General features: G+C 40.5%; 1 protein-coding gene across 2 annotated transcripts in view; it reads left to right on the forward strand.

Annotated features, from left to right (window-relative positions):
- Window positions 1-16886, forward strand: part of slc38a4 (solute carrier family 38 member 4) — a 55756-nt gene that overhangs the window by 25661 nt on the left and 13209 nt on the right. Inside the window, exons 1-10 of one of the 2 annotated variants that reach the window (XM_032505757.1) lie at window positions 244-408; window positions 6544-6782; window positions 7633-7726; window positions 8294-8409; window positions 9463-9536; window positions 10413-10505; window positions 11740-11821; window positions 11916-11998; window positions 13581-13639; window positions 15100-15351. In XM_032505757.1, the coding sequence (XP_032361648.1) occupies window positions 6658-6782; window positions 7633-7726; window positions 8294-8409; window positions 9463-9536; window positions 10413-10505; window positions 11740-11821; window positions 11916-11998; window positions 13581-13639; window positions 15100-15351 (978 nt within the window). In that variant the 5' untranslated portion in view covers window positions 244-408; window positions 6544-6657. Of the gene's footprint in view, window positions 1-243; window positions 409-6543; window positions 6783-7632; window positions 7727-8293; window positions 8410-9462; window positions 9537-10412; window positions 10506-11739; window positions 11822-11915; window positions 11999-13580; window positions 13640-15099; window positions 15352-16886 lie in introns of those variants that run through there. The other variant, XM_032505758.1, reaches the window with a different exon arrangement.

The raw sequence follows: 16886 nt of genomic DNA on the forward strand, positions 1-16886 counted from the left end.
CTATCTATCTATCTATCTATCTATCTATCTAGTTACATGTTTCCTTTCTTCCAATCAGTTTTTTTAGATTTTTTTAGTGCTAATACTTTTTTCATACTTTTATGTCCCTGCCATCTGCCCTCCTGCTAATTTCTGTTAAGGCAGACGCATGTGCATATGTTTGTGTGTGTAGTCGGGGAGTTAGGAGGGTGCTCAAAGAGGGAGGGGCCTCTGTCTTCCCTCATTGGTCAACAGAGGCCCTCCCTCCTCCCTTTTAAAAAGCCTGCTCTCTCACCTGAGTCACAAAACAGCTGCAGCCTCTCGCCCATTCACCTATCTCTTATATGTTTTAAGAATTTATTCCAAAAGAAAACATAAGGTACAATACCGGGACCAATTTTACGGATTTTCTTTTCTTTTTTTTAGGAAGTGAGTATGCCTGCTTTGCTTAAACAAATGTGGTTCATAATGACAAATTGCAGAATGCTTGTTGTCAAGGAATGATGGAAATACTCCAAGTAGTTCTTTGGAGCTAATTATTTTCTTGATTCTACTTTTCGAGCTGCAACAGGCTGTTTTTAAGGCAAACCCACTGGCTTACACTGTGACAAGTGAAGTAGACCAGAGTTTCAGCAGTGTGCATTGCTGGAAGGAATTTTTGCTTTCAGGTGGCTGATGCAAGAGTTTGTCTGGGTGGAGGAATATCAGATAGGAGAGTTGTTCAGACGGAAGATAGGAGGTTTTAAACGGATTTGTTGCAAGAACTGATCTAATAGTTCTTCCTAAAGCGTGTTTCAAAGTGTTCTTTTAATTTGAAAATATGCAAAACTTTGGAGAAGGTTAGTTTTTTTAGCTACTCGATGAATGTTTGTGGTGACTGGTAAATGCTTACCGTCTGTACACATAGTAACAACAAGATAATCTGTAAATGGAATGAAGCTATGAACATAACTGCATATTGCTTGATCTGCAATTCATTGCATGCAGTTTTTTGGCCCTACACTTGTTGACTTAGAACAAAGTTCAGTTGTTGCTGTCCTTAAATGCTTTGGGTTACTTGTGAAGCTTATAACAGGAAATGTTATTTGTGATGTATTTGGTTGATTTGCTTGTGTTCCTAATTTTATGTTTGGTTCTGCATTCAAAATTAGTGACAGCATGTTGGACCAACGGAAATTATTTTGAATGCAGGTCATCATATCTAAGACAGTCTTAGACATCTAAGACCAAAGACGTAATGTATTGTTTAATTGTGAAAAAGCTGTAAGCTTAGTTGTGTTTCTGGCCAGTGTGTGGCAGCTGTAAACACAAGTGTGAAGGCATCCCAGAAACCTTGAGGACACAATGGGATGCAAATGCTCAGACATGGTGAGAGATGTATTTGTCTGCATACAGTTTAGCATTTCAAATGGCTTCTGTTTGGAAGGATTACATTAAATGTAGCAGCAACAACAAAGGTTGGTGTCCAAACGTCCCGGTTTGCCAAGGATCCCAGTTTCAAGCTGGGTGTCCAGAGTCCCGACAAATATATGTTAAACACTCAGATGTCCCAGTTTTTGACAGTCACTATGAAATATTCCTTGTTTTCACCACAATTGGAATAAGATTCTACCTGTTTTCAGAGCACACATTATTACCCAACCCAAAATAAAAACATGAACAATGCACACACACCATGAATCAATGAATGTGTTACTGTCAGGGCTGTTAATATAAATGTTATTTTATATATGTTACATTACATCTTTTACATTTACATTACATTTACTTTCCCTTTTTGTATCTACAAGCGGAAAGTAACAATATTGTATCTTCTACTGGCAAAAGCCGGTGACAGCCTACCATCTGGTGGAACACACGCTCTTAACCCTCCTGTTGTCCTCGGGGTCAAATTGACACGTTTACAAAAGAAATATATATCAGAACTATGATGAAAGAATGTTGAAAAAAATGACAAATGTTAGAAAAAGCTTCAAAAACGCAGGAAAAGTTCAACAAAAACATTTTTTTAAACGCTGAAAAAAGTGACCAAACAAAATCAGAATTCTTTTTCCAAAGGTGACAAAAAGTTGTTAAGGAGAAGTGACAAAATAAATTGGTGAATGTGAGAAAAAAAACTTGTTGAAAAAACTTGAAAAACTTAATAAAAGGACAAAAAGAGTTGGCAAAAAAATCTACAAAAACGTTGAGAAAAGTGTCAAACAGACATCAAAATGTTAAATTTCGACCCAGAAAAACACAACGTTGCAGGTCGACGGGAAGACAACACAAGGGTTAATACTGCTTGGTTAAAAAATAAATAACACAACCTCAACTGCTGATCATGTATGGGACAGAACAAGTGACCCAAGTGCTGGGTAATGCTGGGCCAGTTGGGCTTGGAGCTCATCACACTCTCCACCCCAAAAGTTGGTGCTCTGGGCCCGAAAGGTTTCCCCCCATGAGATGAGAATCTCCAAAAACCCACAATTAATCAGTGTTGATTGCAGAAAGGAAGTTGAGATGAACGTGTTTACAGATACAACCCAACACTATTTTTTGTGCAGCCAAAGCTTTTGAGCCATGAACAGTAAAGCAGGTCCTATTGGCTCCTATTGAGTTGCTTAAGGCAGACACTATGGATGTCGACCTTGTTGTTGATGTTGCTGTGGATGCCTCAACACAAGGCAATGAAGCCAATTCCAATAGTTATCCTGTACTTCAAACAAACTGATCGGGTTACAATCCAGATCCTCAACTTCACATCAATCCCAGGCAATACAATTCTTTTTGGAAGTCCACGAAGTGGAACATAGAGAAACCAACAGACGAGTGCTGGGCGTGTAGGCCTCCACTGTCAGTTCGCCATGTGTTTATCTGGAACCAATGCCCCTTTGGGGAAGATCTTTTCCATGATGAATAACTCCTGGGTGAATGAGAGGAACCGTATTGGATTGACAACTTTGAATGCAGTCATTACACAAATGATTGTTGATGATATCTGAGCAGATTTCCAGTGAAAGCGCAATCTCCTAGAGATCCACTCCTCAGACAGTGTCCTTTCTAAAAAGGTATCTTTTCCCCGTTTTTTTTTTATCAGCGAGGTTCCATAAGCTGGCTTTGCCCACGGCATCTGACATTTTCCAAGAAGCCCAGGAGATTTATAACGAGCGCATCAAACATCTTGGGCAATTTGGTTTTCCTGGAAGACGCAAAGTAATAGACCCAGTATGCATTGTTTTGATTTCTTCTTCTTTAAATTTACCGGCAAGTTAAAAAAAAACACAATGCATCGTTGTCTCTGAAGTGGTCACTCCAGTTGCACGTGGCTACGCATTCCAATGCTGTTGTGATCGCATCACCCACGACACACGTTAATTCCAGGTGTGAACAGGGCCTATGGTAATTGTAGGTGTAAACTACAGTCAGTTTCACCTAAACAAAACTGATACTGCGTCAGAGCCGGACCTCTGTGGCATGTTGCCAAACGTGTGCTTCCATAGTGTAATGCTGCTGTTATGGCAGTATTGAATTCTAGAACGCTTGAAGTTAACCAAGTCAGACAGGTTAATCCTCTTGGCAATGAAAAGTGAAACCCGCTCTCTCGCCACACAGCAGAGAGCGACAGTGAGAGATTAGGTGTGCTGGCCTGTGTGATGCGGTTATTAGCGGTAATATAGCCGCTTAATCTCTGTTGGCTCAAAGATATTGGAGGTTTAAAGATCACAGGGAAAACAACAGACTACCAATGACTGAAACTTTATGTGAAAGATGTTTACCTTGTAGAGCCAACTGCAAGGGGTCAGGGTGGAGAGTTTTAGGTAGTTTCAGGTTGACTGTACACATTGTGTTGTAAACATCTGTTACTAAAAGCTAAGGTCCCAATACTAGACTTCAAAATCGCCGGTTCACTGTACTAGTCACATTACATAACTTGCTGTCTTGTTATTATCTTTTCACACTAATGGGGCCCACACACTACTAGATTGGCTGGGCAAGTGCCAATGTTGATTTGGCTCCGATACAGGGCTTTTTGTCGGGAGCTCAAAAAACTGTTGGCGAGTGGAAAACCTGAGCTTAAGTCCTTTAGTTGGCGCTTGCTACAACAAACATCCTTTAGTAGTTTTCACAAGCTGATTTTTAGAGTAGTGATCTGTAGTTGTGTACCGTTTTGAGGTACTTGCATTTTTTTTAAAGAGTTACTATTTAGCTCCCACTTGTAACAAAAGAGGAAGCTCACACGAAAAAACAATGAATGTTGTTCAATTGTTTTGCTGTCTGTTATTTCTGTATTCCTTTAATTAAAAAGTACACTGAGACCATGTTGTATGGTGATTTATACACCTAATCAATACATTGGATTAATTAATTGATTGATTGAACTGTTTTATTTGGCCAAACTAAACTTGGTTTAGGCAAACATAGAAGTTTCAGTCAATAGTGAAATGAGTGCATGGGTGAGTATAATATGAAGTGTGTGTAAAAGGAAAAGTCAAACTATAGTGGCTGAATGAAGAATCCGAGTGTCCCCGGGGTGGTGCATGGTGATGAGACAAAAGAGACTAGTGCATAGTTGGCAGCCATCTTAAATACATGTGAGCCAGGCCTAACAGGTGTGCCACATCTCCTTCAGACAACTCTGGCCTAGTTGTCATACGCCGCTCCATTTCTGAGGGGAATATTTTAATTTTAACTCCACAACATTCATTTCATACTTATTTTGCAGATTGAGATTTTACAAACATTGGCCAGCTACAGTATTACATGTTCTATAACAATAATGTAATAGTATAGTTTAGGGGTGCAAGATATATCGACTCAATAGTGTTATCGCAATACATCAAAAGTGTCGCAATAAGTATGCAATATTTTATTTTGTTGAGCGCTGCGTCCCGTCCGTTGGCTGTGCGGCGTAGTTATGTTTGATTTAGAGCTCGCTTGAAACACTATGACCATCATTTCATTGGCCGGTGCCACTTGCATATGTTAATGCATATCAGCGCACGGGTCCACTGCGTGACAAACCCTATGGAGCGTACTTGTGTGCATATTTCAACGGAGTGACAATGTAAGAGAAGAAATAGATACAACTAAAATGGAACAAATCAAAGAAGAGAAAGAAAAGTTCTGTCCTGTTATCTTTATTTATTTTATACTGTCCACCAGTACAACATGTCCTGTTCTGTAGACTTGGTCCTCATTTAATTATTCATGTATGACAGTCAGTTGAAATGAACCTTGTGTTGTAAGAAAACATGTTTAATTTGTAACAAATGTATTTAGATGCGTTTTCCCATAACGTTTGTAATTTTACATGTTTAAAAATAATGAAATTATATCGCAATATCACATTGTGTCAGTATCGTGCAACCCTAGTATAGTTTAATATATCCTATGCTTTTACTTCTGTTGTATCTTTTTTGTTTACCACCTATCAACCTTACTGTTTTGGTTCACTCTCACCACTTTTATAGTGTCATTTTTGGCTTTGAAACGGGATAGCCGACTACTCTTCCAGGCACCAGATGGCAGGCCGAAACGTTAGCAATTAGCTGGTGAACACAGTGGAGCATTTAGCCGCTACAGAGCCATATATTTGCACAAATACTTAAAATTGGGCTCTGGCAGTCCATTGGGATTGGCGACATCCAATTGCTGCTGTAAATACTTTGAAACAAAAGAGAATTTGGGAGCTACATGTTTCTTGCATGACATCTCCCTTGTTGTTGTTGCGTACGTTTTGCTATGGTTTGTGTTTCGCCCGGGCTCCACCCAATCAAAGAGCTCATTGTGTGAGTGACAAAAGCCATGTAAATACTTTTACTGTTAGTAGCCATTTATAATCACACAGGCTTAGTTCACTGTCTTCAGCACTCCTTAAACAACTTAATGATGAATGTTAGTGATGGAAAATCCCCTGTGCAGCACTGTTGGCCTTTTTTCTTTAATGGTAGTGGGTGAGGTTGAATAAACCATAAACAAGCAGCCTGTTATTGGTGGCCGTCGGGCGATCTCTTGAACTCATTGCACCTTTGACTTGGTTTCAGGGTTTCTTGACTCAACTCCCACCACAAATTTCTATGTACTTCAAACATTGTAATATCTTCCTAAAGACAGATTAGACATGAGACATCAATTTGTATTTGTATTATATATTGCATTTTACTAATAGCCATTATAAAGAAAATATAGTTAGCGTCATAAATCAGGCTGGTATGAAATGGAAATAGCAATAAAGCTAACAGGACGGCCGTCCTGCTGGTGTTGGTGGCGCTGTGGGAGGCGCCAAGGTTGCACCATGTCCCAGCTCTTTAAGGTAACATAACAAACTCAGTTCCAGGAAAAGAGATGGACTGATTTGCCGGGTAGAGGGCCCCATTTTCCCTAAAGTGTTCTCCATCCAAGGCCAAAAAAAGCTAGACAATACATGCGTCTACAGGCTTGTAATCAGCTGAAAATGGGCATTCCTCTGGTGATCTTTAATGTGTTTAAGACTTTGGCAAGTATAGCCACTGTTGTTGAAGATGTGAACCCAACATCTTCAAAACTGTTTTAGTAAATTTCCTCTGTTTCTGTTTTTTATAGGTCTTTTGGAACAACTTCTAGCAGAGTTTGAGGAAGAGGCACATCACCGCCTTGTGAAAACACTGAAACACTGAAAACCGAACTTCTCCGCCTCTCACCCTGCCGTGCACCACTATGCCGGGAGCCGTGGATCGTATGGAGCTAAGTAAAGTCTCCACAGAGGCCGATGAAGACAGCACCGACAGCCTGGAGGACCGCTTCCCAGAGCCCATCGACTCTGAGAAGGCCACTATTGACAGGTCAGCAACCATGATGTCACGATTTCCTGCCCCCCATATGAGCGGGCACTACCAGTCACCACCATTTAACATTTAGATTGAGCCAGTTATTACAGCTGTGGGACTGTTTAGAATGATCTAACATTGTTGACTGACAAAGATGCTGCAACTGGTGTGTGGTGGCAATTTTTTATTTTGACACACTCTAAGTGAATTAAAGGGTACTTTTTTTCAGCTTGTACCCCATTGTCCCATGCTTGGTGTCTAAGTGACTAATGTGAACACAAATTTTTGAAATTTGTCCAGTATTGAGCAACAACGCTGTAACAGGCAGTCCCGAACCAGGGTGCAATGTAAATATAGGGCAATTGCACACCGTCAATTTCCATCCACTAAAGCGCTGTTTTTGCCACTGTGTCTGACAACATTATGAAAAGAATAGACCTTTTTGTTAAAGAGTAAAGTCTTTTTTGTTTAACCAAAAACAACTTCAAGAGCGCTATCGCTGTCCTCTCCACACTCTATTAATCATTTCAGCGTGTATACAGCCAACCTTTTTCTACATGTAATGGGTGATTTACGGGGTCATTTCAACCAAACTAGAGTGGTATTTGTTGAAACAGTAAAAAGACGAACCACAACAACTTTTGATTTTATTTTGTTTCTGCCGACTTTGAACCGAACACCCAACTCAACTTAGGTCAGCCAATCGGTTTGTTTTCACAACACAAAGGATACAGTTGATGGCGGGCCTTTTACATTTTGTGTCACGAAGTGTAACCTAAAAGTTGACATAATATAAAGTGATTTGGCCACAGTGTGTGCATGTGTTTATTCATGCTTCAATTTTTTTGTTTTTTTGTTCCTGCAGTCAGTTTATGGATGACGAGGATGGAGAAAGCCAGAAGTTCTTGTCAAATGGTTTGATGAAGAAGAAGAAATACGACGAATACCATGAAGAATATGTAAGTAATTCAATTCCTGCAATTACAGTCTGTTTATTCAGAGTAAGCCTTGCCACATTAGTCACTGTGAGAGCAGCCATTAATCTTGTTAGAAGCTGGTATAACAGTATGTTAGCGAACCAAAAATATGAGCTCTGCTACAAATCACATCACACTGCAGCAAATTTATTTTGATTTTGTGTAGATGGTATTGGACCAAAAAGGCATTCTGGGAAATGTTAGGATGGGTGGAATGATTCAGTTCAGTAAAACTTAACTACTGGAAACAATACACAACTGCATCAAACAGTGTAGTAGAATGTGAGGGTGTATATTTCCTTGAATTACAGCTTGTTGGTGACAAAATATGTTACTCTTGGCGTTAAAGTCATTGGGGTTTGCTGCGTTATGTTCCTGTGCATGCACATGCCAAATGTTTGCTATCTTTCTTATTGCAACGACTACACTACTGATGAATTGTCAATTTCGTCAGTTATCTGGGTCCGATTTTTATTTTAAAGGCAGACTTTTCAGCAATGTTCATCTGTTTTCCTTTCTCTCTTCCTTCTTTCTTTTCTCTCGGAGCAGCATCCCGGCCACACCTCCTTTGGGATGTCTGTGTTCAACTTGAGCAACGCTATCATGGGCAGCGGCATCCTGGGCCTGTCCTACGCCATGGCAAACACCGGCATTGTGCTATTTACGTAAGTACTAGTGCGGCAGAGATGATTATTTATCTAAAACCTTCCATTTTCTGTGCATTGACATTTCATCGCCTATCGCCTATCTATTCTGGGATAGAGGGAAGAACACTCTGGCTTGATTGTATTTCTTTAAACCAATCACAACTGTCCTGGACGGCGCTAAGCTCCCATAACGAGAAGGGAGGTACGCTAGGCTTTATCCCACCAATGTGCATCAATTTAGCCATTACTAATATATTTTAAGTATATATGTTGTTATTGTGTATTGTACATTTTAATGTGATCCGTACAATATAGTTTTGTAAATCAAAGTCAAAGTGTTGATTACATTTAAAGATGTAACGCTAGCTTCCACGCTCAACTAAGGCAGTGACAATGGTGTAATGATTCAGATGGACACCCAAGACAAGACGGTGCTCAAGACGGTGAGAAGTCTACATGGGATACATGGCTATGAGCTGGTTGGCCAGTGGGACAGAATTAACTCTTGCAAAAATATTAATGATAATGACATTGCCACATGGAATATAGAGCAGTTTTGCCACGCAGACACGTTTGAACTCCCTGTGGCCGTAATTCCTCTGCCACATTTCTTCCAGCTCTGTCTGCCCCCATGCATTATCAGCATTCATGGGTGGCTTTAAACATCCGACACCCTGCTGTCACCATACACCTCCTGTCCACTATCCATGCCCCTCCTGCGTGGCCACCTCATGACCTGGTGGTGCTTTAAGGAACAAGAGAGCACTCCGTGTCAATGGAGTAGAGGAACATCACAATAGCTACTTAAATAATAGCAGAAAAGGGAATAATAATGAACTCCTGCTATCTTTTGCCACACATGCATTTCCTCAGACACTACCATCACAAAAATCTTCTCCCTACTATTGACTTTATTCTTATTTCTTTCCCCCCCACATCATTTCAGTCTCTTTCCCTATACTATAGCTTGAAAGGATTCAAATGACCAAAGCTGACTTCATTCACACAGGGGTTGTTTTCATGTCTCATTTTTGCACTGATCACTGACTTTTGCTTTTCCCCTCTGTGCAGAATCCTCCTCATTGCTGTGGCCGTCCTCTCCTTATATTCTGTACATCTTCTCCTTATGACAGCTAAAGAAGGAGGTTGGTGTTTTAAGTTCAATTCAGTTCATATTTCTTTGTGGAATCCCAACCCAGAGGCTGACAAATATTTACCAATGCAGTTTGAGTTTGGATGGGGTTTGTCCTACGTGACATGGTGCTTTGACCAATTGTTAGTCTAAATACAGTGAAAAATAACTAAAAATGATGGATCTGATGTCTGCGTTGGGCTATTCTTGTTCAGTGCTGGTGTTTGCTACGTAAACGCCACACATCGGCTATTTCAGGCGGTAAATATTTATGTAACACAAACTCTGTGCTTCAGCTTACATTAACTGTAACCTGCTCCGGTCGGTTCTGACAGAAAAAAGTCTGTTGGGTTCAGGTTGGGCTCAGTTACTACTCTCTCTTGCTCAGGTTCGGACAGAAAAATGCATCCCGAGCCACATTCTAGTCCCAGCCTGGGGTCGCAAGATAAATCTAAGGGGTTGCGTGCCGATCACCAGAGTAGTACACAAATTCTGCTGCACAGAATCATGTTTGTTTTTTACACTTTAAATCCAATCTTTGCTTCCTATTTTGTGTGAAATACTGTTCACAATCAATACTTGGCCTGTCTTTGAACTGCTTACAATTAATAGACATACAGCCTATGACTAGGGGTCAGTAGAGTACATATTAAGTAGATAAGTACATATTGCTTAGGATTATGGGGTGAATAGTCCAAAAAAAATTAAAAGTTGCAAACTTGTGCTCTAAAACACTTTTGGCAAAACTATCTTTTTGTACTGATCCACCCCCTTGTGGTCATAAATAGAAGTTGTGCTTGAGATTGCATATATTTCAAATTAACCTGATGCTTTTTGTCACTGAAATCATTTTTTTCCACGGCTAATGTGACCTTGTCTGTTGTGGCAGGATCCCTCATCTATGAGAAGCTGGGAGAGAGAGCGTTTGGTTGGCCTGGGAAAATGGCAGCATTCGGATCCATAATTCTGCAGAATATTGGAGGTAGGCTGTGTGGCTGGGTGTGTGTGTGTGTGGTGGGTGTTGTGGTGTGTGTGTGTGGGTGTGTTGTGTGTGGTGTGTGTGGTGGTGTTGTGGGTGTGTGGTGTGTGTGTGTGTGTGGTGGTGTGGTGTGTGTGGGGTGGTGTGGGTGTGTGTGGCCTCAGCTTGATTTGAAAAAGCAAGCTTTAACTACAGTTTAAATGTCCCAAATCATGCTCATTTTTAGATTCATACTTGTATTTTGGGTTTCTAGAAATGTTTTAATGTTTAAAAAACACAATTTTCATTCTGTGCCTGAGCTAGCCCTCTGTCTAAAACGCTCCGTTTTAGCCAAGGCTGTCCACAAGAGAGCGTCCACAAAGCGTACCTCCTATTGTGCCATTTTGATGCTACCTAGCACTCACCTGCCGTTAGCATCCCATTGACTGCCATTCATTTTGACGCCACTTTGACAGCAAATAACTTTACATCTGAAGCGTTTAATGTTAACTAATGTTAACTAGCATTTTAGTTAGCAATAATTACCCTGTGTCTATGTTATATCCTAACATATACCTATGCTCTCCGTCTCCGCAAGATTCAGAATGATTGAGATTTCTCTTGGCACAGCTACCAGAAGACTTCCAACTTTCAGACAGGTTGCTCACGTCACATCTACGTCTTCAAGCTCAGTTGGAGGCTGCACAGTAACGCTCAGCTATCACCGGAAAAGAGCTTCTAATAGACTTCACTGGTCTCCGTAAAAAAACAGAGTCACATTATCGGTTTCTTTTACTGTCTATGTTTTATTTAGTACCTGTCTCTTTAAGCCCCCCTTCCCGGAAAAGAAAAATCTGCTCTTCCAGGTTTTCCATGTCTGCGCTCTCTGAGTCTCTGCACCATCATTGCAGCTGGGGAATGACTGTATATATATATACGTGTGTGTGTGTGTGTGTGTGTGTGTGTGTGTATATATATATATATATTTATTAACGTTGTGACATCACAGCTGTACAGAAGTACTGGGAGCTTGTTGAAAGGCACAGTGTCTGAATACAGGCTGTGTGTATTTTTCTGTAGATTGACCGTTTTGATACTTGGTACTTTCACAGTATTTACTATTCACCGCTTTATATTTACAAAAGACATGTATAGCTCACTTTTTATAATATGGGACCTGTAATAAAAATGCAAAAACTATACATGCATGTAATGTAGCTTCTCTGTCTGACGGAAGTTTCTCTGTCGTGTCCTGCAGCCATGTCCAGCTACCTCTTTATCGTGAAGTATGAGCTACCGGAAGTGTTAAGAGCCTTCTTGGGTGTAGATGAAATCTCTGGGTGAGTGTGCGTGCATGCGTGTGTTAGAAGATAACTATTGTATGTGTGTACAATACTTACATTAAAGGCTTTAACCACTGTGATGTGTTTGCAGTGAATGGTACCTGAACGGGAACTACCTGGTGGTGTTTGTGTCCGTTGGAATCATTCTGCCTTTATCTCTCCTTAAAAACCTGGGTAGGAACTCACTTTACACCAGCCATTGTGAATAGAGAGGCAAAGTCCCTCCCCTTCCGTGGATCACCATGGGACCTTATTTTTAAATTTACGGTAGTGAAAGGGGAAGAGACTAATTATGTTTTGATCACGAATTGAATTGAGCTATGAATTACACATATGATGTTTGTACATAGAAAAGATCATTTTGCAAGTGAAGAAAGTCTTAGTCTGTTGTAATACTGTTTGAAGTTTAAGACTGTGAAAAAATAAGTAGTTACAAAGACTACTTTGTCGCATGGGCGACGTCTCGCTAATGAACGAGCAGCGGATCTTGTTTTTTTTTCCTCTTCCCGGCTGATAAAACATTGCTGCATAAAACACATGAAGTAAGATAACAATACATGCTAGGCTAGCTAGCAGCAAGGTGATGTAAATTGTGTGAGACGAGAGAATTACTTCACTTCACACACAAAACGAAGCAGCAATACAACAAAACCTACGACAAACTGAGACTTTCTTCAGTTGTAAAAACTTTTTTTAAAACAGGATAAAAAGGATAAAAAAAAAAAATTTTAAATCAGGAAAAATCTTAAAATCAGGTCCATGATGGTCCTCCGTAAGGGGAAAGACTTTGCCTCTCTTTTGTACATTGTTCAACTATTTTACCACATGCTCTGTAACTCAGTATTAATATCCTAATTCAGAAGCAGGATCTATGTCACTTCCTGCAGTTGGAAGCCATTTTCTTTGCAACGTTCTTGCAGCTGTCTGTATGCAACTTGGCCAAACCAGAAGTAATGTAACACTAGTGGAGCCCTTAGTCAGCTCTGGCAATCAGTGTTACTGTAAGGGAACACTTCTATTAAGAGTGCAGTCAGCTCCAACACTAATTTATGAGTGCAGATCTGCCTCAGCTTGCTGAGCTACAGAAAGGCTGCACACTGAGCCCGCAGCAAAGATTATGTGATTAAACCAGTTAGACTTAAAGAAGCAAAGAGGATCAAAGTCTCAATTTCATTAAATAAATGACAATAGTATTTCTGATTTTGGTGTTTCAGGCATTAGATTTGTATTCATGGGTATTATGTTTGACATCCGCTCCATCCAGACCTTATTAAAGGGTTTGATTCCCACTGCAAGTCAAATCTATCGACGTAACAATGCATTATGAATCGGTTAAAAGTGATATAATGTGTAAAGATTATAACCGTTTGAGATACAAATAAAAAAGTCGGAGTCGAACCCAGGCTTGCTGCTTTGAGGAGTAAACCTCTATATATGGGCGCCCACTCTACCAACTGAGCTATCTGGACGCCCATTTTTCTTTCTTTTTTTAAGATTAAATACTATTTCAATTGCACTTTTGATATGATATTATTACCCGTTATTTTACTCAGTTTATATAAATATACATTTTTATCATGAGAAAATCGTAATGGGAACCTAATATGGTGAATAATATTGAATTGTGAGTTAAGTGCATCTTTATTTCCCTAATAGTTAAGCATGTGACCCATATCTGTGAATAGACACCAAAATGATTGTCAGTGACTGTCGGTGTTTGTTTTGGTCCCAATCACTGATGTTCTCTACTCTTCAGGCTACCTGGGCTACACCAGCGGCTTTTCCCTGTCCTGCATGGTCTTCTTCCTGGGTGTGGTAAGTTTTTGTTTAAAAAAAAAAAAGAAAGAATTTAATCTGTTTATTGATCCCCTATGGGGAAATTACAATTTACACTCTGTGTCCACACTTGGTTAGTTTTACACACAGTCCTGAACTACACACACACGCTCAGGATCTATACATGCACTAATGGAAAGATGTCAGAGTGAGTGGGCTGCCAGCCAAACCAGCGCCCTGAGCGGGTGGGGGGGTATGGTGCCTTGCTCAAGAGCACCTGGCAGTGCCCAGGAGGTGAAGTGGCATTTCTCCTGCCACCAATCCACACTCCCTACTTTTTTTGGTCCATACAGGGACTTGAACCAGTGACCCTCCGGTTCCAAACCCAACTCCCTACGGACTGAGCTACTTTTTAAAAAAAAATATAATTTATGAGCAAAATGTTGGATTCAGGCATAGTAAGTTAATTTGGGAGGGCGCCCAGATAGCTCAGTTGATATATTGGGTGCCCATATATAGAGCTTTACTCCTCAACACAGCGGGCTCGGGTTCAACTCCGACCTGCGGCCCTTTGCTACATGTCATCCCCCCCTCCTTTTTTCAGATGTCCTGTCAAATAAAAGGCCTAAATTACCCCCAAAAAAATTAAAAAGAATATCCCAAAAACATTTGGGAGAGTTGTTCATCCATCTATGTCCGCTTATCGGGTATAGGGTTGCGGAAGGAGCAGCTCCAGCAGGGGACCCAAAACTTCCCTTGAAGAGTTTTCCATGTTAAAAATTTTTCTTGAAATGTCTTATGCTGTGTTCACACCGCCCGCGGTTTGCGCAAATTGTTTAGTGGGATTACATACAAAGTCATTGCAAAGACGCAAATAAACGCAAATTCGCGGCGGGCGAAGCACATGACAAGAACACGCTAACTTTGCATCATTCTTTTATCAACGTGTGGAAAGTATTTCAGTAGTAACGTGGCGCAAAGCGGATTTACACGCCCAGCGTGAACACAACGTTAAGCCATAGGAATAACATGTATACGATTTGAAAATGTGCGTAGTTTCCCTTTAAGAATGCATCCAATGACTGTGTGTTTGAAAGCTTGCTGTCAATGTTGTGTTTACCAACTGTTTCTACTGCCCTTAAGCTCATGCTGTTTCAACAACATAGCAGAATCAGATTGTTAACTAGCTTTTGCTTCACCCTGTCCTCCCTACTGACAGTTAGGACCTCTAACATGGCTGCCACAGGTGTATTACATGGTTTAGAGACCCGTGAATGCAGTTCACGCATTAAGAAAATAACATTATGTAGAAAATGTAGTTCCAGTCTATTGAAAAACAGTCTGTATAGTCTGAACAGTCTGTTCAGGTCGAAAATCCCAGATGTTCCGTTTCCTTCCGCGTTCTTTGCGTTCTAACCTCCGATGGGTTTCTGAGGACTATGGATAACTGCTCATTCATTTGGAAGAACGGAACGTGACTCCATATTGTTCTTTTCCAGGTGATCTACAAGAAGACCCAGCTGCCCTGCCCTCTTCCTTTCCTTGACCACCACTCGGCCAACCTCAGCACGAACGCCACAAACATGCAGGGGTTGTCCCCTCTGCTAAACAACTCGGCGCACATTGATTTCTCCCGAGCCGACGTTTCCCCGGTGGTGATCGGCACCCACCAATCCACCGGCGTCCACGTCGAGCCTCACCCCGTTGACGAGGAGATGTGCACGCCCAAATACTTTGTCTTCAACTCCCAGGTACAATGGCGTTTCCAATTGTTAACCATTTCCAAATGTTTAAACCTGGTAGTGTTAGATAGATATATATTGATCCCAATAAAATGGGAAATTACAGTTTTTGTTTTTTTGTTTTTGATAGATAGATAGATAGATAGATAGATAGATAGATAGATAGATAGATAGATAGATATTAATTCATTCCAATAAAATGGGAAATTACAGAACGCTAACAGATGGGTGGCGATGGGTGGCGGTACAAATTCAAACAGGAGAAACAAACGAATGCATTAGAATGCATCAAATGTTGTCTAAAGAAGACACTGTGCACATGGTACTGAACACACAATGCAACAACATTCATATTATTCAACCTATAGCCTAGCTTTTTACAGAAAGTATTGAGATGCCACCCACAGTGTAATCATGGGTAACTGCCGCCGGGCCTTCGTCTACACAGTGTCAGCGTGCTGCGAGATGGTATTTAAAAGCTTAAAAGCTTAAGTTAGGTTGTGATGCTGTTACAGATACCTTTGTTTGGCTTTCAACTCTTGCTCAATTTGTTCAAGTTCATTGTCATGTCATTTGTGTACATTAACAAGCCTTGTTGGCAAAAGGGTGGGACATTTGAAATGCAGCCCCAGTGGGTTGGATCAAGGTGTGTCATTCACTCACAGGCACAAAGGGTCCTCCCTTGGTCAAAATTTTAATCACACTCACGATTTCGGCTCCTAAAGATTTCAGCTCACAATCTCGCGTGATTGAGAAAAACACATTTTGACTGTTGCTGTTTCACTGTTTTTTTTCAAGTTCAATAAATGCAAAATCTTCCCAAAAGACATGAGCAATGAGTTATAGTGTTTAAGAATTGTGATTTCAATAGTGACCAAAAATCAAGCAGCTCTAAACTATTAGATAAAGAAAAAATAGACACAGTATCCATCCATGTGAATGCTCTACATTTAAAAAAAGAAAAAAATGAAAGAATTGTAAGGTTGGGCTCACACACAGGAATGCATCTTACAGTCTACAAATCTAACAGAAGCTGATTGTCAAGTATTCGCCTGTACATGTTAGGTAAAGGTGGGGTTTTTAAGGGTGTGTTCTGACATCTGTGTGTGTTTAGCGCTTTGTTACTTGACCCTGATCATAAATCAGGATAAGAGTATGACACATAGCATTATAATCCCAAGTAATGCCAACCCAGGCTGTGATCTTCACATTATTGAAAAAGTGGAGGCAGTCATTTCTAGGGCTGCACAATTAATCAAATTTTAATCACGATCACGATTTTTCCTTCCCACGATCAAATTTGTGTGATCGAGTAATTTTTTTTTTAAATGCGTCATTCCGTTCAAAGAACACGTTTTTTTTACAAGCCAATCTACCGCTCCGTATACCACAGTCTGATCATGTGCCAGTCAGAGTTGTTCCCTGCACCGCACAGCTTAGTTTCTAGATGGAGACAGTCACAGAGGACAGAGTTACGGGAGGAAAATTCAACAGATAGCAATCGGTTATACGTCGGTTTCAAGGTTTACCAGTTTACTAGTAAA

Source organism: Etheostoma spectabile, chromosome 23 (genome assembly GCF_008692095.1).
Source record: "Etheostoma spectabile isolate EspeVRDwgs_2016 chromosome 23, UIUC_Espe_1.0, whole genome shotgun sequence".
Lineage (NCBI taxonomy): Eukaryota > Metazoa > Chordata > Actinopteri > Perciformes > Percidae > Etheostoma > Etheostoma spectabile.